At 38.0% G+C, this 27,800-nt stretch overlaps 1 protein-coding gene across 6 annotated transcripts in view; it reads left to right on the forward strand.

Moving 5' to 3' along the window:
• Positions 1 to 22,099, forward strand: part of ntng1a (netrin g1a) — a 343,888-nt gene extending 321,789 nt beyond the window's left edge. For all 6 annotated transcript variants that reach the window (XM_057823739.1, XM_057823738.1, XM_057823740.1 and 3 more), the window contains one exon: positions 16,676 to 22,099. In XM_057823739.1, the coding sequence (XP_057679722.1) occupies positions 16,676 to 16,902 (227 nt within the window). In that variant the 3' untranslated portion in view covers positions 16,903 to 22,099. The remainder of the gene's footprint in view (positions 1 to 16,675) is intronic.
• The last annotated feature ends 5,701 nt before the right edge of the window (positions 22,100 to 27,800 follow it).

Here is a 27,800-nt window from a genome sequence, read left to right on the forward strand (position 1 = left end):
CGGTGTACAGTAATCATCATATGGCAAAACACTCAAGAAGCTACGTTACGCTCGCAACACCTCCGCTTCGTGTTTTAAAGTAAACGAGAAAAAAAACGATGTTTTATAACGGCTACCCTTGGTCCATGGTTGACTGGTATGTGATACACGAGGCTAGAGTTGCTTCAGTTACAAAAACATTTTTTACAAAAGGTACAAATCATCACGCTCCTTCTTATTGTCCCATCAGTAACACAAGGCCATTTTTTGGTTCCAGTCCACCCCTGCAAGGAAGTGAAGCAAAATTCAATCATTGCCCGCAGTTGACGACGGTCGATGTCCAATTCACTTACACTAGAAGGTCTGACTGTGAATTCTCATCTTTCAGTGCCATTGACGACACGCGACGTTCAATGGCGGCCATTGAGTTAACTTATTAGGCCAGAAATAAACTACTTTGGCCCACATGAGATCTAATTGCCATAAATGTGACCCGCGAACCAAAATGAGTTTGACACCTTTGATAAAGACAACTGAAATCAAACTGACCATGGTCATTTGCAATGTTAGCAGGTACATTGTTTTTGTTCAAATCTGTGAGAAAGCAATAGCCTGCTTGCTGCTCAATAGCGTGGTTGTTCAGCTGTGCAACACATCAGCAACATGAAAGCTGAGTCAATATTGACAGCTTGACAGCCTGCCTGGAATCTGTTTGAGTATCCGTCACTTTTTGTCAGTCCCCAACACCGTACAATGTCATCCAGATCAAACAATAGAGGAGAATATAGGTTATTCAGAATTTATGTTTAATACAGTGAAACTAAAAATTTAAACAACATTCCAATGCTAGCAAATAGTTACACATAGCACAGAAGTATATACAACCCATAGCAAAAAGTATGGAATCACCAGTCTTGGACGAGCTCTCACTCAGACATGTTATCATGTAAAACAAACTCAGATAAAAAGCTTGAAAAAATAATGAATTAGCTCAAAAGTGCAACTCTTTAGCATTAAGAAACACGAAAAAGAAATGAATAAAAACATTGTGGTGGTCAGTACATGTGACTTTTATAGAGCAAGTGCAGGGAAATATATATGGAATCACTCTATTCTAAGGAAAAAAATATGGAATCATTAGAAAAAACAAAGAAAAAACAATCAAAACACATCTCTAGTATTTAGTAGCACCGCCTCTGGCTTTTATGACAGCTTGCAGTCTCTGAGGTATGGACTTGATGAGTATTCTTCATCAATTTGGTGTCAACTCTTTTTGATTTTAGTTGCCAGATCATTCTTGCAGGTCCGAGCCTTGCCGTGGGCCATTTTTTTTCTATTTCCACCACAGGTTTTCAATAGGGTTGAGATCTGGCCTATTTGCAGGCCATGACATTGACTGGACGAGTCTTTCTCCAAGGAATGCTTTAACAGTTTTAGCTCTGTGGCATGATGTATTGTCATCTTGGAAAATGACAAACATAATTCAGTTGGCGGGATAAGAAAGCTGTCTAAAATTTCAATGTAAACTTGTGCATTTAATGAAGATTTAACCACAGCCATCTCCCCAGTGCTTTTGCCTGACATGCAGCCCCATATCATCAAGGACTGAGGGAATTTTGACTTTTTCTTCAGGCAGTCGTCTTTGTAAATGTCACTGGAACGGCACCAAACAAAAGTTCCAGCATCATCACCTTGTCCAATGCAGATTCTTGACTCATCACTGAAAATAACCTTCATCCAGTCATTCACAGTCCATGATTGCCTCTCCTTAGCCCATTGCATTCTTGTTCTTTTCTGTTTAAGTGTCAATGATGGTTTCCTTTTAGCTTACCTGTATGAAAATCCGATTTTCTTTAGGCGATTTTGCACATTTCTGTCACATACCTTGACTCCAGCTTCCTCCCATTTGACACGACATGCAGCCCCATATCATCAAGAACTGAGGGAATTTGGATGTTTTCTTCAGGGAATCATCTTCGTAAATCTCACTGGAACAGCACCAAACAAAAGTTCCAGCATACAACCCTATTGAAAACCTGTGGTGGAAATAGAAAAAAAAAAAGGTCCACAGCAAGGTTCCAGCCTGCAAGGATGATCTGGCAACTGCAATCAAAGATAGTTGGCACCAAATTGATGAAGAATACTCAACAAGTCTATGCCTCAGAGACTGCAAGCTGTCATAAAAGCCAGAGGTGGTGCTACTAAATACTATAGATGTGTTTTGATTGTTATTTCTTTGTTTCTCATGATTCCATATTTTTTTCCTCAGAATGGAGTGATTCCAATGTATATATTTCCCTGCACTTGCGCTATAAAAGTAACATTTGCTGACCACCACAATGTTTTTTTTTTATTAATTTCTTGTAGTTTCTTGTTTCTGAATGCTAAAGAGTTGCACTTTTGAACTAATCATTATTTTTTTCAAGCTTTTTATCTGAGTTTATTCTACCTGACAAAATGTCTGAGTGAGTGCTCGTCCGAGACTGGTGATTCCATACTTTTTGCCAGGGGTTGTATTTATGCCAGTCAATCTACCACTTGGTACTACTTTGAAAAAGTTTTTCGTTTTGACCTTCCATTATATCCTCAGCTTCCAAAGAAATTGCGTGCATGGTCAAGTCTCCATTTGTATGCAGACAGAGGAATGCAATTAAATCAGAAATCTCTCACCAAACACATTTTAGTTCCTGGCAGACACGCCTACTTCATCAGCCCCCTCTCCAAATATTGTCCCTCATCAAAAGTAAATGCACCAGATCTTATCATTTACTACCTGTGCCGTCGCTGTGTACACGCAGACTTGATGGGATTGATAGGAGATAAAGTCCTAAAATGGGTCTAAAACAAAAGCTTTCCGCAAAACCCAGTAATTATTGAAACTGGCCATTTGACATTAATCATCACATTTAGATTACTTAATTAAGACGAGTATTGCATCAGTTATCAAAAATAGTGATGCAATTTAATCTTTGAAAGTTAACTTATTTTGCTGTTTTATGGTATGTAAAGCACTTTGGTCTCCTTGGCAGATTTTTTAAATGTGCTATACAAATAAAGTTGATTGATAGAATTTTGGACCCTGTAAACATTGATAAAATAGCCATGCGTCTTAAAAAACTATAAAACTACCATATTTTCCGAACTCTAAGGTGCATCAGAGTATAAGGCGCACCTTCAATGAATGGCCTATTTTAAAATATAAGAAAGTACAGGTAGTCCCCAGGTTACGACATACCTGACTTACAAGATTTCGACTTTACGACACCTGAGTCTTGTCCGCTATTTTCTCTCCAGTCTTTTTTTTTTAGTCGAATAAACAGTACCTTGTTGTACCTCACAGTATCTTATCTTTTACTTTACTTTATTAATATGATGTGTTCTATCCTCACTGAACGTAAAGTTGTTCAGCTTGACAGACGGCCAACGAGGCAATTGCGCGTTTTGAAGCTTTTTGCTTCATTCAATTTTGACAATTTGTAACGCTGTAATACACATACAGTGGTATGAAAAATGTTTTGGAATTTCTCACATTGCTGCATAAAATCCCCATCAAATTTGATGCAGCAATGCTGACAGCACTCCTGTAACGAGTCACATGACACTTTGGAGGGAAAATTACAATCAGTACTCAATTTGGACATTTAGGGATGTACGTTCTTTCATAGGGGTGTACTCACTTTTGTTGCCAGGGGTTTAGATATTAATGGCTATATTTTGAGTTATTTTGAGAGGAAAATGAATTAACTCTATTATATAAGCTGCACACAGACTACATTTCATTTTGTCAAAGTGTCATTTTATAAGTGTTGTCCCATGAAAAGATATACTTAGAGGGTGTACTCACTTTTGTGATACAATGTAAGCTGCCAACTGCTGTCAACACCGTTGTTGTCCAACATGCCTCCTAGCATGCATTGTGGTGCTATAGACAAAATTAATGTTCTGTGCTAATTATTTCTACAGTTACTGTCCAAGCTGTTTCATTAAGGTATTTGGTAACACTTTATTTGACAGTGGTGCCATAAGACCATCATAATTATGACATGACACTGTCATTAGGATTAATGAATGCTTATAACAGATGTCATTTAGTGTCATGCAGGAAATTATCTCACTTTTCAATGGATGTAAAAGATCCTAACTGGACATAAATTGAGTTAGTGACATAATTTGCCAGATGACACTTAATGACATATGTCATAAGCATTCAGTAATGCTCATGATAGTGTCATGTCATTATTATGACGGTCTTATGATGCTGCTGTCAAATAAAGTCTTGCCTATTAACACAAATAAATAAACAAATAAGCTGCACCTAATTGCCGCAGGATTCAAAATGAGGGAAAAAAGTAGCGGTAACCCTACATATGAATTTAATTTTTTCCAGGACCTGATTTGTAAGGCAAAATGGTCATATATCTAGCAGGATTTTCCTATGAGAATACATTATAAAAACCTATGCTAAAGCCTTAATAGTTACTGTAGTTAAAATTACTGATATCAATTAATCATAGCAAAACAAATAAATTATAAATACAAATCGGAATAATAATAATACAGATAATAATAAATTAATGTAATAAATCAGGGTTTAATGTGGCAGTTGGTGAATGGAGTTACACTTGTAAAGTGCCTTTCCACCTTCTGCCACTCAAAAAAGTCATCTAGTGACTATACTGATTACTTTATTATCAAAGTCACTTAGTTACTTTAAAAGTAATTTATCAGTTACTTTTTACAAATGTTTCTCCCTTTGCCACCTCAACATAAGAATGACAACAGAAAAATGTCATTGCCTCTAACTGACTTTCCAATAAATGAATTTAAAGGGGAAGATCAGAATTTTCCACATAAGGCTTAATCTTCGAGTTAGCGGAGGTTTAATTAGTCAATGGAGTTGATTTCAACCACCATTGACTCACGTTAGCTTAGCCACTCCAGAGCCCTAAAAATAACAAATAACTGACAAACTGCATGGAATTTGTTGAAAACAACTCTACCGACTAATTAAACCCCGCTAACTCGAAAATTAAGCCTAATGTCAAAAATTCTGAATTTCAGGTTAGGGTTAACAGTGTATTAGTGCCAATGTAAAACAATGCAAATTGACTGCACAATAATCAACAACACACAAATGAGTTGCACAGTGCAATAAACACAAAGGTTGGGGCGGGCGCTGGAACCTCGAAGTACGCCGTACACACATGCGGTCAATTTGGCCACAAAACGTGCCTTTTCATATTTATTTTGCAAAGATGCAACAGTGTCACCAGACAAGTAAAATGTATTTTAATTGGTTTTGCAATCTTTGTTTAATTCATACATACAGTATCTTGATTTTGGCTTTGTTTCTCTCTTTAAATACAGTTTTCAGTGACAAACCTGTTGATATAATATGAAAAATGTTCCATTGTCATTGAATTCGATCTTGTCAGGTCAGTTTTTTCTAATGTTGCTCAGCAGGAATCGAAGCTGCTGTGAATATTCTCGGAAGGGAGAGACTTTTACTAGGAGCAACAGGGACAAGATAAAAGGTCACGGTCTAATTAAAGACATCTCTCCTGTGTCCTGATCGTATCTCTGCAATATTCGAGAAAAACTCCCTTTTAATGAATGCACTTCAGTGCCTTTCCTTTTCTTCCTCGAAAATTTTAGTTGACACCAAAGAGGGGTACACATAGAACTATTTTTACCATCTTTACCTATCTTGGGAACTTGAAAGCCCCACACAACAGGATAAAAAATGGCAATTGCTTCCTTTCTGTCATGAGACGACACGACGCTGCAAGGCATCAAGGGTGACTGGGAACAAAAGAAGGTTAAGGGAAGAAATCAAAGAAGCTAGGCTAACTGTTAGCTTATCGAAAGAGACTACAGTTACATTTTAATTTAAAGTCTGCAATTAATTAATCAGCTAAGGATAGGCATTATAATCAGCAATGTTGTTTTTGGCAGCCTTTTTATTTTTTTGTTTTTACTTCTAGTCAAAAATACTTATTTGTCTTCGTCATATTTAAATCATTTCAAAATGTGTTCATCTAGTTTTAGTCGACAGTTACTCATATTATTTTCGTCTGTAAAATTTGAACATTTTTGTCCAAAAATAAAGATGTTTGTAGCTTCCAAACGTAAAGCCAAGTTCCGGCGATCTCCTGGCTCCGTCCACCTCGCGCACCGCTGGACAGCGGCCAAGAAAAGTCTCACCCTGCTCGTTCTCAGTTCATTCTTTTGATCCAACAAAAAGTAATCCACGGCTTGTCATCCAAAAACAAACAAATCAGAAACTGAGAGATAGCTAGAGAAATAGAGTGACGTTAATCCAAATAGGAAGAGTGAGAGAAAGAGACGTCAAAAACTATTCTTGCTCTATGCGTCCTCCTTCCTGCCTTCGCGCCAACTCCCGGCTCACACCGTGGCTTCCGTCTATACTAATACAGTACGTCGTCAAACGTGATGTCACGAACTAGTTCCACAAATCAAATAAACAATCTCGAATATCTTGCACACTGTACTTCTGCTTCCAAAGATGCCCTGCATCATAGATTTCATAATATATTGAAGGGACATGGGGCGCGGGGCTGATTAATAGGGGGCCTATCTCCGTCAAAGCTGACCAAGTGAAAACACAAAGAGCTTTTTCCGTTGAAAATTCTTGTGAATAAATGCTTAAATCCCTGAATTCTTTATAAATACGGACGTAAAAAGTATCGATTCTTGGTTGAAAGAAAGAAAACGAGCAGTTAGCATTTAGTTTACGTTAATATGTCGAATGCGCTGCTAGACTTTGAGCCACTGTCGCACCGCCTTATCACCACAAAGAGGTTTTTACGTTTAAAATTCTTGTGATTAAATGCTTAAATCCAACATTTCCTTATAGATATGGACGTAAAACAGTCTCGATTCTTGGTTAAAAGCAACAAAAAAAAAACGGGCAGTTAGCATTTATTTTACGTAAATATGTCGAATGTGCTACCAGTCTTTAAGCTACTTTGGCGCCACCTTATCACCAAAAAGAGCTTTTTACATTGAAAATTATTGTGGATAAATGCTTAAATCCTAGAATTCTTTATGGATATGAACGTACAACAGTCTCGATTCTTGGTTAAAAGCAAAAAACCGGGCAGTTAGCATTTATTTTACGTGAATGTTGCGAATTATGACGCAAATGCCGTAGCAGTAAATTTCTCACATGGATTTTTTTCACAACGTTTCAAAATGCATGCATGGTAAGAAAAATATAATAATTACCTTGAATCCTCAAACAAATCACTCCTGAGAAAATCCTTCCTGTTTATATGTGGTACAGCTTTCATACTTTTTCAACCTAAATCTGGTGTTGGATCGCTGCATGTGTTTGAGAATAACTGCGACCGACTTCAACCAACTAAAGCGGAGTGTGGGAAGGCCCCCTACTTGAAGTCGTGGCGCAGTGTCTGGGGAATGTGTCCTGTCAATATCATTATGAAGTCTATGCCTGCATGTACAGTCACAGCCTGGAGCACCACAGCTCTACGCTGTAAGGCTGCACATAAACTAGCAAAAGCGGACACTGATCTGGTTGCATTCACAAGCGAAACAGGGTGCGCTTAAAGCGGACCGAGACCCACGATTTTTTAGCGGACCAGAATTAATTTGTTTGGTCTGAACTACAGTTCGGCTGCGCGTTTAAATTTACAAAACAAAGCAGACTATCAGAGAAAAAGAACTCTCATCCGTTTAAAAAGGACCAAAGAGTGCTAGTGTGAAAAAGCCCTTAGAGTCTATCCAGAAGTTTCAAGCAATCAGTATTTCCCAGTAATTGCTCATTTACCAAACAAAACAGCTGAATAAAGCCTGAGTTATGCTCCCGCGTTGCGGTGACGGCGCAGCAACTACTGCGTCATTTGACATTCGATGGTTCTCCGTCCAGGTGACGCGTTGCTCTGTAATTCACCGCCAGGCCACTAGAGAGGGGTGGCGTTATGTTTGTACGGTTTTGGGACATGCTTGTTGACTTCCTCTTGTCTAGTTTAACTGAGAAAAAAAAAAATGCAAGATGGAACTGTTGAATATGGATCTTCAGCTCATCAACATTGAATAAATGTTGATCATACAAATGTTGAGGCCTCCAGGCGACGCAGAAGACAGTTTTGAGGCGGTCTGTCCAACTTTTGATGCTGCATAGAGAGTTCTAGCCTCGGGTGGAAACCAGTTAGCTGTAGCGGCTAGCTTCAAACTGGCGTCGACCACTGCGTCCAGCATTTTGTCCAAGGTCTGCAAAGCCCTCCAGCCCGATTTGTTTGCCGTGTCCTACAAACAGCCAGTGGGAAGCCATAGCAGATTTCTGGCTTCTATGGAAATTCCCAAACTGCGTTGGAAGCCTTGATGTTAATGTTATCATAAAATCACCGAGGCACTCTCAATCAGTGATAATGTATTACTGTGTGTGAACTGTCTGTTGTTGAAAATTAAACATCAAAACAACTCTTTTCACACCAAACCTGTGCTTTATTCTTCATATAGTTGAAGTGTGACACGTAAATAAGTCACAGACTCACAGCAAACATATGTACACAATAAATGATGAAGTGCACTGACCAAAAATACGACATAAAGTGATAAAAAGCTGGCAGTTTTTGGCTGACTGGGTCGCCGCTTTGAGTGTCCATTCGATTCCGAACACACACATACTGTACTTGTCTCAGGGATTCTTCAATTTTTTTATTCAATCGCTGGCTGACCTACAGCCCCATATTTTCAGCAATCTCCTCCCACGAATTGCTTGCCATTTGGCAATCTTCATAATGTCTTGACGAGACATTGTAGAAGTTGTCGTGCTTGCTCTTCATTGATACTCTCGTTGGCTTGGTCCATTTTTGTGTGTAGAAAAATAGTTTTTGAGAATGGCGGTGATTTCGCGCTGAACCAGAAACAACAGTCTAAGTGGACCAATCATAATCCATTTCCACCACGTCACACACGTTGACGCGACGCGAAGTCAGAAAAAAACAAGAAGGACCCAGAGAGGCTACGGCGCAGGGTCGTAAATCGGGTCATAATTGACGGTGCAGGTCTGTCGCCGAAGCAGAACTCGGCCTTAAGGCTATTAAAAATGCCATTTCACCAATTAGCTCTCCTCTAGACTTACTGACCAGAAAGCCAAGTGACTCTGCTTTAGACTGGCCATAGTTTTAAGAGGACGCTCACCATTCTGAAACTAATGCTAACATGAACCCTAAGCTAATGCTAGGAGTTACATTTAGCCTGTGATGATCACTCAGCACAGACCTTTGAAGGCTAAAGCAACTTTGCATATTCTCTCTTGCCAAGATATGAAAAGAAATCTTACCATGTTTCCAAACAAGCAAGATAGAGCGCAGCCTAGCTCTATACGCAACCTAAACTCCGGTGGAGGAAAGTGAGGGAGAGGCGCAGCACATCTCACATGAGTGATATGACCCAAACCCTGCGAAGATGCAAGCTGATGTACTCCACGTACTATATGAAAATGTCACGCATTGTGAACGTGTGACAAAAAGTATGTCGCATTTTTGTCTCATCAGACGAAAACTGGCATTTGTCTCATTATGTTCTAGTGTCCGAAGCCACGATTTTAGCTTATCATCGTGACATCATCGGCATGAAAAAATTGTTCACAAACGAAATATTTTCGATTTCGTCATTCTTGACGAAAACAACACTGATAGTCAGTGTTCTCACCTCCCTGAGCCCTCCCATCAGGCGGTATTTGTACCACAGAATACTTCATAATACTTAATAACGTAATCTTTTAGAGATATCCAAGACTCTGGGCTTTGCTGATATTGATCAGAACGTAGTGGAATGCTCTAATTAGTTCCTATTATCTGTATCTTTGTAACACACTTAGGATGTTCTGTTATCAGGCATGTGGAGATTAAGAAAGAATCACTTTGTCAATTTAATGACACTTACTTTTGATTCTCCAAAACTGTTATACTGGTCTTGAAAGTGATATTATGAGGGAAAGGAATGTTTTTGTCGCCTTTTTTTGGTGAGTGGCCAACTGAGACCTGAAGCAAAACTCAGCCACAAACAAGACGTGGTCCAAATAGAAGTCAATATTTCTTAGCATGCCTCCCATCAAAGCCCAATTTGACTCCTCCTGAGAGACCGCATGCATCCAGCTGAGAGCTCCGATATTTGTTGTCGAGATATTTATGTCCCATCGAGTTCATAGATTGCTTACCATATTGTTTTCCACTCACGGAAAAAGGAGGGGATTGGGTAGAAGTGTCTCCTGTGTTTATCATTGTTTATTTGTCTCTGTTGGTTTATTAGTTTGCGCAGCCTTGCTTTGTTGCTTTCTTGCAGCTTGCTTGACAGCTTGCCTCCGGCGGGAATGTAGTGGCCTCGGTGTCCCAGCTCTAAATATACACCAATTTTCACCTGATGTTCACTTTGTCTAAAGTCGCTGCTGTTTGGGGGTAGAAGGAGAGCCTCACAGGCTTTGTAAAAACTGTGGATTCAGCTTTGTTACACAGAAATAGTATTAACAATGTGTACAAGTAGAAATTGTTGTTCTGAAGTATTGCGAAAAATGTTTTGAAATGCTTACAATAGAACTAAAAGAAGGGTTTTCATTATTGATCCAATGATGGAGTTACTTGAAAATGAGGGTACCCTAAATAATGATTTATTATCTCGTTACTGTTCTTCTCTAATGTATTGTACACATTTATTCCTTATTGAACTATCTTATTCTCTATTTTATTCTTATTCTCATTCTCCAATGTGACATTTTTCCCCTAATCATCAAGGGCGGACTGGCATACGGGGATACCCATGGTCAAAAGAGCGGACCCTAAAATTAGCGCACCCGCGTAATCCAAGTATTATGGTAAATGCAGGCAGTTGACTTCGTGTGCTCGCACTGTTCCCAACTCTTAAAAACCCTCTCAAGACTCTAAAATATATGACACCACCATTGTCATCAGTTAAAAATGAAATAAAGTCGCCTGATTTTAAAACCGCTCCATCTACACGTGCGTTACGTGCACTGTCACGTCAGTACAATATTATGCGATTCCCCTGACCAATGGGTTGTTTTGGTAGATATAGGTTACAATTTTGTGACACTGTGAATCCACAAATCTGAATAGGTACTGGCTAAGGTTGATGAATATTAATTATGGACCTCTCTGACTATGCCCAGACTCAAAACTATGCAGTTTTACAGTAACAATAGTTGGGAAAAGGAATAAAAGTCCTGCATGTACTGTATACTTTAATTGGGTTACAGTTCTAATTTATGTGGTACAGTAAATCCACAATTTTGAATAAATTCTGGACAAGGATGGTGAATATTAGTTGTAGACCTCTTTGACTACTCCCATACTCAAAAATATGCATTTTTGGTGTAGCAATATTTTGAAAAAGGAATAAAAGTCCTGGATGTAAACTTTAATTAGGTTACAGTTCTCATTTTTGTGGTACTCTAAATCCATAATTCTGAATATGTTCTGGCAAAGGTTGGTGAATAACAGCAGTAGACCTCTCTGACTACTTCCATACTCAAAACTATGCATTTTTACAGTACAAATATATTGCAAATTTTGATTAAATGTCCTAAACGTGGACTTTTATCTGGTTACAGTTTTCATTTTTGTGGTACTGTAAATCCACAGTTCTGAATAAGTTCTGGCCAAAGTTAGTGAATATTAGTATTGGACCTCTCTGACTACTCTCATCCTCAAAACTATGCATTTTTACAGAATAAATCCAATGCAAATGTGAATTAAATGTCCTAAATGTGAACTTTTATATGGTTACGGGTTACAGTTTACAGTTCTAATTTTTGTGCAATTGTAAATCCACAGTTCTGAATAGCATCTGGCCAAGGTTGGTGAATTTTAGGAGTAGACCTCTCTGACTACTCTCATACTCAAACCTGTATATTTTTACTGTACCAATATTTAGAAAAATGAATTCAAAGTCCTAAATGTATACTTTGATCAGGTTATGTTTCTCATTTTTGTGGTACTGTAGATCCACAATTCTGAATATATTTAGGACAAGGACGGTGAATATTAGTAGTAGATCACTCTGACTACTCCCAGACTAAAAACTGCATTTTTACAGTACAATTTTGAATTAAATGTCCTAAATGTGGACTTTTATCTGGTTACAGTTCTCATTTTTGTGAAACTGTAAATCCACAGTTCTGAATAGGTTCTGGCCAAGGTTAGTGAATATTGGTACTCGACATCTCTGACTACTCCCATCCTCAAAACTATACATTTTTACAGTACAAATGTATTGCAAATTTGAATTAAATGTCCTAAATGTGGACTTTTATCTTGTTACAGGTTACAGTTCTAATTTTTGTGAAACTGTAAATCCACAGTTCTGAGTAGGTTCAGGCCAAGGTTTGTGAATATTAGTAGTGGATCTCTCTGACTACTCCCATACTCAAAACTATACATTTTTTGCTTTAGCAATATTTAGAAAAATGAATAAGCGGCATGGAAAATGAATGAATGGAAAATGAATGAATTAAAAGTCCTACATGTATACTTTGATCAGGTCACAGTCCTCATTTTTGTGGTAGTGTAAATCCACAATTCTGAATAAGTTCCGGCCAATGTTGGTGAATATTGGTAGTAGACCTCTCTGACTACTCCCATACTCAAAACTATGCATTTTTACATTACAAATATATTGCAAATTTGAATTAAATGTCCTAAATGTGGATTTTTATCTGGTTACAGGTTACAGTTTACAGTTTTAATTTTTGTGTAACTGTAAATCCACAGTTCTGAATAAGTTCTGGCAGGTTTAGTGAATATTAGTAATGGACCTCTTTGAGTTGATGCCTAGTTGGCTTCCAACACCATCCATGAAGTGGGACGGTCTTTCAATGACTCCCGGGCCTCTCCGCCCCCCCAGTCCGCCCCTGCTCATTATTTTTTGCCTGATGCGGCTTATATTCCAAAAATACGGTGATTAAAAGGGTATCCTTATTTCAAAGTAGCATCCAAATGACAAATATTGACATTTTGAAATGTTACTCATGTCAGTTGGCATTTAATTTGCAAGTTATATATATATTTGGTTGTGAAATAATCCATCTTATTATGGGTACTGTTATTGTTGACTTGTGTCTTACTCATTAGAAGCATGAAAGATTGAGTTTAGTACTATCATTTAACATACAATATGTGTCATATAATATGCCATTCATCCGTACGACAAAATATCAAAATGGTGATATATCGGGATCCTTTATTCTAAAAGGTTATCGATATGCTCCTACCAAGAATTGATATATCGTTTTTAAAAGGTGTCTCTCTTTAAAAAAGGAACCTACAAGTTGCTACCAAAATCTTACATGAGAATACTGCTTATGTTAACTCAATGGCTGCCATTGACGGCGCCAGACGCCCAACGGGAGGGACGAATGAACGATAATTTGAAACCAGAGCATTCTTAGCCAATCTTTCCGATTTTCAGGGCATTTACAGGTCACTTATCTATTCATTTTAGGGCATTTACAAGTGACTTCCTGCTGAGTTTGAGTCACTGCCTTTTAATTTGGGAGATTCCCAAGTCACTTCCTATTCTAGTACACAAAACAACAGGGAGTGACCCAGAAAGGCCCTAAAATCAACAGGAAGCAGTGTTGTTTTTAGCAGACCGTTAAATTTTCGATTAGTCTTAGTCTTTTGGACAATAATACTTATATCTTCGTCATACTTTAGTCATTTCAAAATGTGTTTATCTTCATCTAATTTCGTGTACTTTGAGTCAGTGTTTACTCAAAATGTTTTTGTCTGTAAAAGTCAAAAGTTTTAATCCAAAAAATAAATATATAAATAAAGGTTTCCAACAATTTCGAATGAACATTGACAGACGAACACATATTGTGGCGTCTGAGAGTTTAAGATGATACCCGTCGTTAGCATTAGCATTAGTGTGGTGATCACTCAGCACAGACCTTTAAAGGCTAAAGCAACATTGCATCTTCCCTTGCTAAGATAAGAAAACAAATCTTACCGTGTGTGTTTCAAAACAAGCAAGCCTGGAGAGGACACGGGGGGACAAAACCAGACACTGCTACATTACAGGCTAACTACACATAAAAATAGGGCTGCAGCTATCGATTATTTTAGTTAATCAATTAATTGATGAAATAAATAGATCGAATAATTGAATAATCGGATTAGATACATAAAAAATTAAAATACCTGAGCTGAGCCTCAAACGGTATAAAAAAGAAATAAATGAGGATCTAAGTTCAACAAAAAAAACAATTGGCTAATTTACATAGCAAAAGTCCGCTAGCCTAAATGCTATAAAATGCCAACATTTTTTTTTTTTTTTCAATGCTCATAACAAATGGTTCAAATAGATAGTGTATTCCCACAAAAACTGCTAAATATACCTATAACTAAATTACGAACGCAAAAAAAAAAAAAAACTCAAACAAAAACTTTGCTTATGTTGGTTTTAACAGGGAGCAGCTGGATTCAGCCATGTGAAATGAGTTATGTCATATTCACTGTTGCCACTAGAGGGCTGTGTATCCACCCAAATCAGTAAAACTAAATGCCAACACTTTCAAAACAAACCATTTTCCCTCTGTAAACTCTATATTGATGCATTTTCCCCAAAAACTCTACTTTTGTCTCATCTGACCAGAGAACATTCTTCCAAAATGTTTTTGGCTTTCTCATGTAAGTTTTGGCAAATTCCAGCCTGGCTTTTTTATGACTCTGGGTCAGAAGTGAGGTCTTCCTGGGTATCCTACCATACCATTTATATTCAGACGCCGACGGATAGTACGGATTGACACCGTTGTACCCTCAGACTGCAGGACAGCTTGAACTTGTTTGGATGTTAATCGAGGTTCTTTATTCACCATCCGCACAATCTTTCGTTGAAATTTCTCGTGAATTTTTCTCTTCCGTCCACATCTAGGGAGATTAGCCACAGTGCTATGGCCTTTACACTCATTGATGACATTGCACACTGTAGACCCAGGCACATTCAGGTCTTTGGAGATCGTATCCTTTAGGTTGCCCACGCTTCCTCACGATTTTGCTTCTCAAGTCCTCAGACAGTTATTTAGTATTCTTTCTTGTCTCCATGCTAAATATGCTACACACAAGGACACAAGACAGAGGTTGAGTCAACTTTAATCCATTTTAACAGGCTGCAAGTGTGATTTAGTTATTGCCACCACCTGTTATGTGCCACAGGTAAGTAGCAGGTGCTGTTAATTACACAAATTAGAGAAGCATCACATGATTTTTCAAAGGGTTCCAATACTTTTGTCCGGCCTATTTTGGAGTTTTGTGTAAAATGTTAATGATTTAATTTTTGTTCCCATTCTGTTTTGTGTTTTTTCACTGCAAGCAAAATAAATGAAGGTATTACTACCAACTCATTTGTAATTGCAATCATTTTCTGGGAGAAATTGAGCATTATCTGACATAATTGCCGGGGTGCCAATACTTTTGGCCAGCAGTTTATGCTGGGTTATCATTACATGCTAAATATAACTTGTAGCGTAAGCATAGCATTCACGTTCAACGCTATGCTACGCTCACGTTAGCATTAGGCTAATCATAATGGCAAGCGTCGTCTTAAACTGTCGGACAACTTTATTTACATACAGTTCGTGGCGTCCAGGTTGTATAATTAATTGAAAATAATATACTGATTTCCTGCCGAGTGTGTATTATCACCAAGATGGGGCTGTCCTTGTAGATGCTACAATATGTGCTCATGTGCCAATGTTCATTCAAAATAGTTGGAAACCTTTATTTATTTATTTTTTTTATTTTATCAACGAAAACATTTTTAGTTAACGTTGACTACTAGTAAAACTAGACGAAAATTGTCTTGATTTTTTTGTCAACAAAAACTGGACAAAGACAAATACATTTTGAAATGACTAAAATATCACTAATACTGCCGTATTTTTCGGACTATAAGTCGCACCAGCCATTAAATGCCCAACTAAGAAGAAAAAAACATATATAAGTCACACCGGAGTATAAGTCGCATTTTGGAGGGAAATTTACTTAATAAAATCCAACACATAGAACTGTTATGTCATCTTGAAAGGGAATTTAAAATAAAAATACAATAGAGAACAACATGCTGAATAAGTGTACAGTGTGATCATGTTACATGATGCATGAACAACGAAATGTGAACGTGAGTTATTCAGAAAACTATAGCATAAAGAACATGCTAACAAGTTTAACAAACCATCAGTGTCGCTCCAAAATACCAAAAAAACATGTGAAATGACATAATAATGTGTTAATAATTTCACGCTAAAGTCGCTCCAGACTATAAGTCGCACCCCTAGCCAAACTATGAAAAAAACTGCGACTTATAGTCCGAAAAATACGGTAATAAGTATTATTGCCCAAAAGACTAAGACTAAAACAAAAATTAAAAGGTCTGCCAAAAACAACACTGAAAGCTATGGAAGACCTAAATGTGCTTCTGTCAAAATTCTCTTCATCATCATGCAAGTGTCATATGCTCCCAATGGGGAGCTGAGTGATTCAATTACACTAAATCAATGTAACTTGATGCTTTTTGATGCTGGGGCACATTTTAATAAGTTCTTTATTCCTCACAGTGGCCCTTAAGTAATGTGCCATAAAAAATGTTCTAATAAACTCACTCTTGTCTCTCTTTTACATTGCCTTCATGACAGCTCGGGTGTGCGACAACGAGCTCATGCGCTGCCAAAACGGGGGCGTGTGCATCAGCAACGTCCGCTGCAACTGCCCCGCAGCCTACACGGGCCTGCTGTGTGAGAAGCCGCGCTGCGAATCGGAGCTGGGAGGTTGTCGAGGAGCCAGTTCGGGCCGCGCTCCCTTGAGGCCTCCTTCCTCCTCCTGGCTGCTGCTTCTGTTACTTCTGGGCTCGTCCCTTCTTTAAAGAGACCTGGTGGGAGCGATTAAATCCCTGCGCACACACAGCCTTCACCCCACTGACCCATTCCTCTTTCGAATAATCAACAACCATTCAAGCAGAACAATCATGAGCTTTGTGGACTGTACTGTACCAGCTTCTTCTTTGAGCAGCCTCAGCGGACACTGATGTGAAAAGGAATGTGCCAGACAAATGAGTAAAAATTAAACAATCTTTTTTTTCATTCAATATCAAAGAATATATAAAAAAAAATTCAAATGTATACTTGTAAAAATGCAAAATAATATTAAAATTTAACATAAAAGAGTGCAATGGACAATAAACTCCACCCAAGTCCTCCCGCTCATCTCTCCTCTAGGCCATACAGGTGCTTAAGCTCCCCTCGGTTGGAACGGATAACTGAAGATGACTTCCTCTGTTATTGCCACGGCAACAACGGCTGCAACCAATTGACTCGCACGAGCTGACTGCAGCTGCCATGATCCCTTTGGGACGCTCCTGTAAGTTTAATGTAAGCTGGACTGTTGAGGAAGGCAAATCAAAGAAATATTTCCCTCGGCCTCTTCAACGTTATGTTCACGGAGAGCGCAAACGGTGAGCAAGTTGTTTGCCGACGCATCGAGGAAGGAAAGGAAATGTGTGCGGATTGCTTCTTTGCGGCACACAAACTTTCTCTCAATCCCAAGGGCGTAGGTTTGGTCTCAACATTGGTAGGGACGATATAACAGCATAACCTGCATGTACACATTTTGCTGGGGACGGGACGTTAATAAGACCAAACAGATTAGGTGAACAGGTGTCAGGGCTATGCTTCACACAAATATAAATGTAATTAATTAATAGGCTAAATGATCTATAGACCATCAGTTGACAAGACAGCTCCAAAAGACATTGTGCAACGCTTTTCCATAGGGGGGCCGGACCCAGGCAGAAGTTGAGTTGGCTTTCACTGTGATCAACTCAAACTGTGTTCTAACGCCGGATTTAAGTGTTGGATTACACAATACCGTAACTTAAACTTGAAATATATACGTAAAATTAACGATAACTGTCCGTTTTTTGCTTTTAACCAAGAATCTAGACAGTTTTACGTTCATATCCGTAGAAATTTGGCGATTTAAGAATTTATTTGCAAGAATTTTCATCTTGAAAAGTTTTTTTTTGTGACGGCCGCCATGTTGGATTTCAACTTTTGCTTGAAAAATTTACGTAAAATGAACGATAACTGTCCGTTTTGTGCTTTTAACCAATAATCTAGGCTGTTTTACGTTTGTAGCTGTAGAAATTCCGCGACATAAGCTTTTTTTTTTTGCAAAAAATGTTCAATTTAGAAAACTTTTTTTCATGGCGGCCACCATGTTGCATTACACAATAGGCCTACTGTAACTTATGTTTGAAATAGTTACGTAAAATGTATGATAACTGTCTGTTTTTTGCTTTTCGCCAATAATCTAGGCTGTTTTACGTTATATCTGTAGAAATACCGCGATTTAAGCATTTATTTGCAAGAATGTTTAACTTAGAAAGTTCTTTTTGTTTTTATGTGATGGGTGCCATAATGGATTGTAACTTTTGCTTTAAATTTTTACGTAAAATGAATGGTAACTGCCCGTTTTTAACTTTTAACCAAGAATCTAGACCGTTTTATGTTCATATCTGTAGAAATTCGGAGATTTAAGCACTTATTTTCAAGAATTTTCAACTTAAAAAGCTCTTTGTTTCGTGGCGGCCGCCATGTTGCATTACACAATACCGTAACTTATGCTTTAAAAAGTTACGTAAAATGTATGATAACTGTCCGTTTTTTGCTTTTAACCAATAATCTCGGATGTTTTGCGTTTATATCTGTAGAAATTCCGCGATTTAAGCATTTAATTGCAAGAATTTTTAACTTAGAAAGCTTTTTTTTTAGTGACGGCCGCCATAATGGATTGTAACTTTTGCTTGAAATATTTACGTAAAATGAATGGTAACTGCCCATTTTTTGCTTTTACCCAACAATCTAGACTGTTTTACGTTCATATCTAGAGAAATTTTGCGATTTAGGCATTAATTCATCAGAATTTTTTACTTAAAAAGCTCTTTCTTTTGTGACGGCCTCAATGTTGGATTTTGTATCTCTACACAATAGCAGAATTTAACTTAAATAAGTTGCGACTGTGTATAGAAAAATGCTAAATTTGCTTTTGTTGATGATGAAATGAATGGAAAAAAATAACTTTATGTTACGTTCATATCTGTAGAAATTCGGTGATTTAAGCACTTATTTGCAAGAATTTTCAACTTAAAAAGCTCTTTGTTTTGTGACGGCCGCCATGTTGGATTTTGTATCTCTACAAAATAGCGGAATTCAACCTGAATAAGTTGTGATTGTATAGAGACAAATACAAATTTTGCTTTTTTTGAGTGAAATAAAATTTTTGTTGGGGAAAATTAATTTTAAAAAAAAGTTGCTATTTCGGATATGTTAAATATTGCTATTGATCCTAAAAATATAGGTGATTATCTCTGCATTTGGTGATTTGTGTGCATCTAGCTCAGAATTTGGGAATTTTACAGCCATTTTAAGTTTTGTTTTACTTGTATGGAAAAATAATTAATCGGGATTTTATTAGGGAACGACTTTGAATTTTTTTATGTCGCTGCTCGTGGAGACTCATATATGCCTAATGGAGGTGCCTGTTTTGGTTTTAGGTCGCTAGTGTCTTTGGTTTTTGAAAATATTTCAAGTTTTTTAAAATAGGCCCCCTACGGATCGGCCCCGAGCCCCTTGACCCGTCAACTGATAGTGAAGTCTATGAGTGATCAATGCGTATTAAATCTGTATGGACTTATACTAACTTTCATATGTATTGGTTCAGGTGATACACCGTTTGATTCAAACGTTTGTTTTCAAAAACTACTAGAAAGAAGTACTCACTGCACGGATACAAGTGCAAAAAAATATAATTTTCGATTTAAAAGGCGCTACTTTTTTCCCTCATTTTGAATCCTGTGGCTATTAGGTGCAGCTTATTAGTTGATTTATTTGGGTTAATAGGTAAGACTTTGCTTGACAGCAGCATCATAAGACCGTCAAAATAATGACATGACACTATCATGAGCATTACTGAATGCTTATGACATATTTCATTAAGTGTTATCTGGCAAATTATGTCTCTAACTCAATTTATGTCCAGTTAGGATCTTTTACATCCATTCAAAAGTGAGATAATTTCCCGCATGACACTAAATGACATCTGTTATAAGCATTCATTAATCCTAATGAGTGTGCCAAGTCATAATTATGATTGTCTTATGACAGTCTTATGGCACCACTGTCAAATGAAGTGTTACCAAATACCTTAATGAAACAATTCGGACAGTAACTGAAGAAATACTTAGCACAGAACATTAAGTTTGTCTTTAGCGCCGCAATGCATGCTAGGAGGTATGGTGGACAACACAGTGTTGAGAGCAGTTGGCAGCATACAGTGTATCACAAAAGTGAGTACACCCCTAAGTATATCTTTTCATGGGACAACGCTGACAAAATGACACTTTGACACAATGAAAAGTAGTCTGTGTTAAGCTTATATAATAGAGTTAATTTTCTCCTCAAAATAACTCAAAATATAGCCATTAAGCCTACAAACAGTTTGCTGAAGACATGTCAACAAAGCACATGGATTACTGGAACCATGTCCTATGGTCTGATGAGACAGGCGGGCTTTCTTGTGTACCGTCTTCAGAAGAGGCTTCCTCCTGGGGTGACAGCCATGTACACCAATTTGATGTAGAGTGCTGCGTATGGTCCAAGCACTAACAGGCTGACCCCCCACCTTTTCAATCTCTGCAGCAATGCTGACAGCACTCCTGTAATGAGTCACATGACATTTTTGGAAGGTAAATGACAAGCAGTACTCAATTTGGACATTTAAGGATGTACGTAGTTTCTAAGGGGTGTACTCACTTTTGTTGCCAGGGGTTTAGATATTAATGGGTATATTTTGAGTTATTTTGAGGGGGAAATAAATGAACTCTATTGCTGTATATAAGCTGCAAACAGACTACTTTTCATTGTTTCAAAGTGTCATTTTGTCAGTGTTGTTCCATGAAAAGATATACTTAAATATCTGCAGAAATGCAAGGGGTGTACTCACTTTTGTGATACACTATAGGTTGACTGTCTTCCCAAAGGGAGCAGTGATGGCCAAATAAAGCCTCTTGAAGCAATCAAGCTTTGGGGCCAATTGGTTCAAAGTTTCATGGTGTTTTATTTGGTCTTATGACAGTCTTATGATGCCGCTGTCAAATAAAGTGTTACCGGTTAATATCTTTTGGTGTAAATATCCCATAGTACAGTGAGGACAGTTGCACTTTATAGTCCAGTGCTGCTTATCTATGAACAAATGCCATTTTCCTGTCGTTTGATGGGTGGCGGCTTATAGTCAGGTGCACCTTATAGTCTGAAAATTACGGCAAGTAAATGCACAAGTATCTAAGAAAAAATGTACTCATGTAAACGGAAAAATATTTTCTCCCAATTCAAAAATGTAATGTAAGTACAGGTAGTCCCCGGGTTACGAGTTACTCAACCTACGTGATTTCGACACCTAACAACATACAGTATGGCAAGACAATCTAAATGACCTATGTAACGGAAGTCATTATATAATGCAAATAAGCTCCCTACCATCCCTATGCAAACCTACGCCCTTGCTCAATTCCGCTTTCAAGTTCATGCTCCTTTTCCTTCCCTTCGCCATGCTGTCACTGACCTGCTTTTGTGAATGTTGCTCTGTAAAACCCTCGTTGGTTGAAGGATTTTTTTTTCCTTTTGTCTAATGTCGGTGATGCACATATGTAAGAATTCTCTCTCTGATTCTTTCTATTAGACCCTCCGTGCTCTCTCATGCAGGTCAGAGGATAGTTTTCCACTCTACAAGTGGATAGAAAATCATCAGTGTATTTGCAGGTTCTCTTCTAAACAGAAGAAGCAAAATAAGTAATGTAGTCCTTTTGTATCTTTGCTGAACTGTGACAAGAAAAGGCAACTTTAATGTATACGACACCCAAAATGCAGACGTTTCTCTTTTTCTTTTTTATTCCATCCATCTTTTTTTGAGTTGTACGGGTCATTTTCTTTCGGGTTGGCAGTGTGCTGGCATCAGAGAATAACAGTTTACATAACGTATTAAGAAAGTGTATTTCAATCCCACCAAAGGACATTATAAATGTTATGTTCTCGTGTAAACACTTGATGATTTAAGTGAATAAAAGATTAAAAACAAATATTGTTGCTGCTCTTGCTGAAAAGGGATCATCAACTTGAACATTCTTTTTTGAGTGTGTTGCAACATTCATCTACAGACTGAAAGAAAACTCCTGATGAATAGACGTATTCATGTTTTGCAGCCTCAGATTCCAAAGGTCACACCTATAATGCTCACTCAATTTAAAACTTCCTCGCAACAACATGAGCAGATAACGACCAGACACTTGCATAATTGTGCTGTAAAATGTCCTCGATTTACATTCGAGCCATAGCGACATCAGTCAACTGACCAGAGTTAAGAAAAAAAAGAAAGTACTTGTGCCTCAACTTTTGAGAAAGTTGAATTAGTTGAAAGGACATATCTCAGTGGTCTTCACTTTAATGCAGTTTTTCAACCTTTTCTGAGTCACGGCCCAGTTTTACATTGGATAAAATTTTGCGGCACACCACAAACTAAAAATGTTCCAAAATGACTTTCTGTACAGGGTCTTTAATTGTAATGTAATTTCTCAATATTTATACTTACTTAGTTTGACATTTGGTGGAACGTGAAACATAATGGAGCAGGTTTCCTCTCATCCCTGGTGAAAGTACGAAAACGAAACATAGCTTTCACTGTATTGCCTTATCATTGAACTCTCTGTCTTCATTTTTTTTTTTTTTTTAACCATGAATCATACTAGGGCCTTCATCTGGTCAGCATATTCTTGTCCAGGGTTAAGTTTGGATTTCAAAGTTGTCCTTTTAAAAAACTTATCCATGACCGCCTTAGGCGGATCTACTATTCAGGCGAAGTAGACGATCGCCTTAGGCCCCCAACCAGTACGGGGCCCCCAACCAGCTGCCCTTGCCCCAACGAGCAACGGCTTGGACCACCGGAGCCAGCAGCACCCCCAACTATTCGTCATCTATAATTATGTCAGCATACCAAACAAACAAATAACAAAACAAAAAAGAAAGCCATTTGAATGCTGCATTTATATTATCTCTCTCCCCCACACACGCACTACAATGGACTGTTCCACGACGACGGACTGAGTATCAGTCGCTTTCTTGCTTAGCTCCATTTAGCGCCATTTAGCATCGCTGAGCTCCGCTTAGCTGTTCGTTAGCTTCACTTAGCTCTCCCGCGGTTTTCACGCCACTAAGCTCGCTGTTTTGACAGCTCACTTGTTACTTTGCACGTCGTCTATCATTTATTTCGAACACATAAGCGAACGTGCTCTCCATGAGAGCCAAACTGCAGTGAGGGAGAAGTTGAGAACAGGCCTCTAATGCCTCTTTTAACTTTCTTCTTCTTCTTCACACCGAAAATAAAATAGATGACAGCACACCCTGTGGCGAAACAATGTAGTACAGTTCCAAGCAGTCATACAATAACACTCAACAGCTGGTTAACAGCAAAAGCACATCATTTTCGTCATATAAATAATGATTTATGGAGTTAATACCACATACTTCAGAATTAATATTATAATATGTTGAGTAAATACTACATAATACAGATTCTACACTAGGAATAGTTTTCAAATGACACCCTTCATGACAAATATGATTGGCAATGAATAATTATTATAATTATAATAGTACTATTATATATAGTATACTATAATAATATTGCTAGATTTTTTTTTTTAAGAATTGTTTTGAATAATGTTGGAAAGGCAAAGTCAGTGTTCTGAATCTGTTTACTTTCCATTCTTTTGCACTAGTAAATGCTATCAGCATTTAACCTCATTGTTTATTTGTGATTAATTATTGTTATTTACATGATTTGTACTTTAATGAAGAATTTAAGTGTTCCAAAATAGTTTTGTGAATTAATAAGCGTCAACAAAAATTTCATTGCTAAATTAGTAAAAAAAAAGAAAATTATTAGATTAGTCGATTAATCGTAAAACCAGTCGGCTGACTAATCAGGAGAAAATTCGTCGTTTAGGACAGCCCTAGTGTACGAGAACATATTTCCTCCACACCCTTATCACCTTTTTAACCCCTGACCCATGAAGAGGGCCCCTAGATATGTTCGCCTTAGGCCCCAAAATTGCCAAGTCCGCCACTGATGACCGCCACCTCGACTTCCGTGTGCATCTCAAGGAAAATTCTTGATCATGTGTGGGTGAGCGAGGTATTTGCATTGCATTCAAGAACTGCTCGGAATTATAGCAATCAGCCACCTTGCTGTCCCCAATGTTAGAAATTTAAGGTATAAAAAGCCAAAGGGCAAACAGTATTACTTATGTCAATACTTGATAAATAAGTAATGCTTTTGTCGTGTTCGTTTACCCAGAGAAGGAGTACACTAATAATTAAATGCCAATCTGAATAAAGACGAGTCATAGACCTGAAGTTGCAATTTGATCCGAGGATATTGACTCCAGATATAAAACAATCGACAGTTACAGATATCTGGCTGTTAGTTCTCTTACCCTGTGTAATAACAGAAAAGCAGAAGTATCAGTAAATCTCTACAGCCAGGTACTTTCCTTATATACTCCAGTTGTAAGAAAATTAGCATACTAAGAACATGGGGTGATGGGATGTCGGGATGACGTGAGCAGCAAGTGTCCAGACGAGAAGGCCTCTTCAGCACCTCCGGCCTAGACGCCTAGGTCAGCCTCTAGCGCAACCTGTGGCCCTCTGTGACCCTAGCGCCCTTCCTCTAAACAATGCGTACTTACCCTTGTGTTATGTTTAACCGGGTTCGTGGCCCACTTATAGGGAAGTAAATCATGCAGAAGTATTGAATATTCACTAAACATCGCTAATTTACGGTTTCCCTGTGACTGTGTGTCCCTAGACTATTCTACTGACTTAACATTAACAGCAAAGGGCCTTTAAGGTACATTTACTTGTAGATGAAAATATAAGGTAATAAGAATGCATGCGAATAAATGCAGTCATACAGTGGGGCAAATAAGTATTTAGTCAACTACAAATTGTGCAAGTTCTCCCACTTGAAAATATTAGTGAGGCCTTTAATTGTCAACATGGGTAAACCTCAACCATGAGAGACAGAATGTGGAAAAAAAAAAAAAACAGAAAATCACATTGTTTGATTTTTAAAGAATTTATTTGAAAATCATGGTGGAAAGTAAGTATTTGGTCCATACCAAAAGTTCATCTCAATATTTTGTTATGTCCCCTTTGTTGGCAATAACGGAGGCCAAAAGTTTTCTCTAACTTTTCACGAGCTTTTCACTCACTGTTGCTGGTATTTTGGCCCATTCCTCCATGCAGATCTCCTCTAGAGCAGTGATGTTTTGGGGCTGTCGTTGGGCAACACTGACTTTCAACTCCCTCCTCACCCCATGGCGTCAAAATGATAACAAGAACGGGGAGCAAAAATCCCGGAACCACACGGGGGGACCTAGTGAATGACCTACAGAGAGCTGGGACCACAGTAACAAAGGCTACTATCAGTAACGCAATGCGCCGTCAGGGACTCAAATCCTGCACTGCCAGACGTGTCCCCTGCTGAAGAAAGTACACGTCAAGGCCCGTCTGAGGTTCGCTAGAGAGCATTTGGAGGATCCAGAAGAGGACTGGGAGAATGTGTTATGGTCAGATAAAACCAAAATAGAACTTTTTGGTAGAAACACAGGTTCTCTTGTTTGGAGGAAAAAGAATGCTGAATTGCACCATACCTACTGTGAAGCATGGGGATGGAAACATGATTTGGGGCTGTTTTTATGCAAAGGGACCAGGACGACTGATCTGTGTAAAGGAAAGAATGAATGGGGCCATGTATCGAGGGATTTTGAGTGAAAATCTCCTTCCATCAGCAAGGGCATTGAAGATGAGACGTGGCTGGGTCTTTCAGCATGGCAATGATCCCAAACACACAGCCAGGGCAACAAAGGAGTGGCTTCGCAAGAAGCATTTCAAGGTCCTGGAGTGGCCAAGCCAGTTTCCAGGTCTCAACCCCATAGAAAATCTGCGGAGTGAGTTGAAAGTCCGTGTTGCCCAACGACAGCCCCAAAACATCACTGCTCTAGAGGAGATCTACATGGAGGAATGGGCCAAAATACAAGCAACAGTGTGTGAAAAGCTTGTGAAGAGTTACAGAAAACGTTTGGCCTCCGTTATTGCCAACAAAGGGTACATAACAAAGTATTGAGATGAACTTTTGGTATCGACCAAATACTTTTTTTCCACCAAGATTTGCAAATAAATTATTTAAAAATCAAACAATGTGATTTTCGTTTTTTTTTTTGTTTTTTTTTCCACATTCTGTCTCTTATGGTTGAGGTTTACCCATGTTGACAATTACAGGCCTCTCTAATATTGTCAAGTGAGAGAACTTGCACAATTAGTGGTTAACTAAATACTTATTTGCCCCACTGTATATAATACAATTTTCCTAACTCTAACACCAACAACGTGGACCCAAGCACGTCTACTGTACATCATTTAATTCCGTGATTCTCAATTATTTTCTGTCACTCCCCCCCCCAGGAAGACGTAAATTAGGGTTGTTCCGTCATGTTTTTTTGCTCCCGATCCGATCCCGATCGTTTTAGTTTGAGTATCTGCTGATCCCAATATTTCCCGATCCGATTGCTTTTTTTTGCTCCCGATTCAATTCCAATCATTCCCGATAATTTTTCCCGATCATATACATGTTGGCTATGCATTAAGAAAAAAATTAATAAAACTCGGACGAATATATACATTCAACATACAGTACATAAGTAGTGTATTTGTTTATTATGACAATAAATCCTCAAAATGGCATTTACATTATTAACATTCTTTCTGTGAGAGGGATCCACGGATAGAAAGACTTGTGACTTTGTATATTGTGACTAAATATTGCCATCTAGTGTATTTGTTGAGCTTTCAGTAAATGATACTGTAGCCATGCCCAATGCATGATGGGAAGTGGAACCATGACTGTGCGTAGTGCTACCAATTAATATATCTTCTCTGTGTTGGGAAATAATATAAGGTGTTAAGAAAAAGATAATTTGCTACCTTGCTTCCCCACATTTCTTCCCATGATATTACTAATCGTAGGGAGAGGGAATGTAAGGCTTTAGCCAATTAAAAAAAGGCTCCACAGGCTGCCAAAATTCACTCTACTCATTTTACACTGCCTTTTATCTCTCTATATAGGTAAAACGGCGCCATTACAGATTGAGTGCGACAATGCGTGGGTGGGTCGTGCAGCGCATGCATTAATTGCGTTAAATATTTTAACGTGATACATTTTTTAAAAAATTAATTACCACCATTATCGGGATAAATTTGATAACCCTACCTTAAGCCTAATAAAGACTCTGGATGAGTGTAACATATTATGTTTGTAACGTTAAATACAATTAGAAAACAATTAAATTAAAAAAAATATACATATATATATATATATATATATATATATATATATATATATATATACTGTATATACTGTATATGTATTAAAAAAAGGCATGGCCGATATTTTTTTGCCGATTCCGATACTTTGAAAATGACGTGATCAGACCCAATCGATCGGCATCCCGATCGATCGGGACATCTGTAACGTAAATGTTTCGCGCCCCCTAACCCGTCAACTCTCTGCCGCCACTGTAAATACTATTTCGCTATAAAAATTATTATAATACAGGTAGTACACCTCTGCCTAACATTGTTTCCTTTTTTCTAT

This window comes from Corythoichthys intestinalis, chromosome 20 (assembly GCF_030265065.1).
Source record: "Corythoichthys intestinalis isolate RoL2023-P3 chromosome 20, ASM3026506v1, whole genome shotgun sequence".
Taxonomy (NCBI): Eukaryota; Metazoa; Chordata; class Actinopteri; order Syngnathiformes; family Syngnathidae; genus Corythoichthys; species Corythoichthys intestinalis.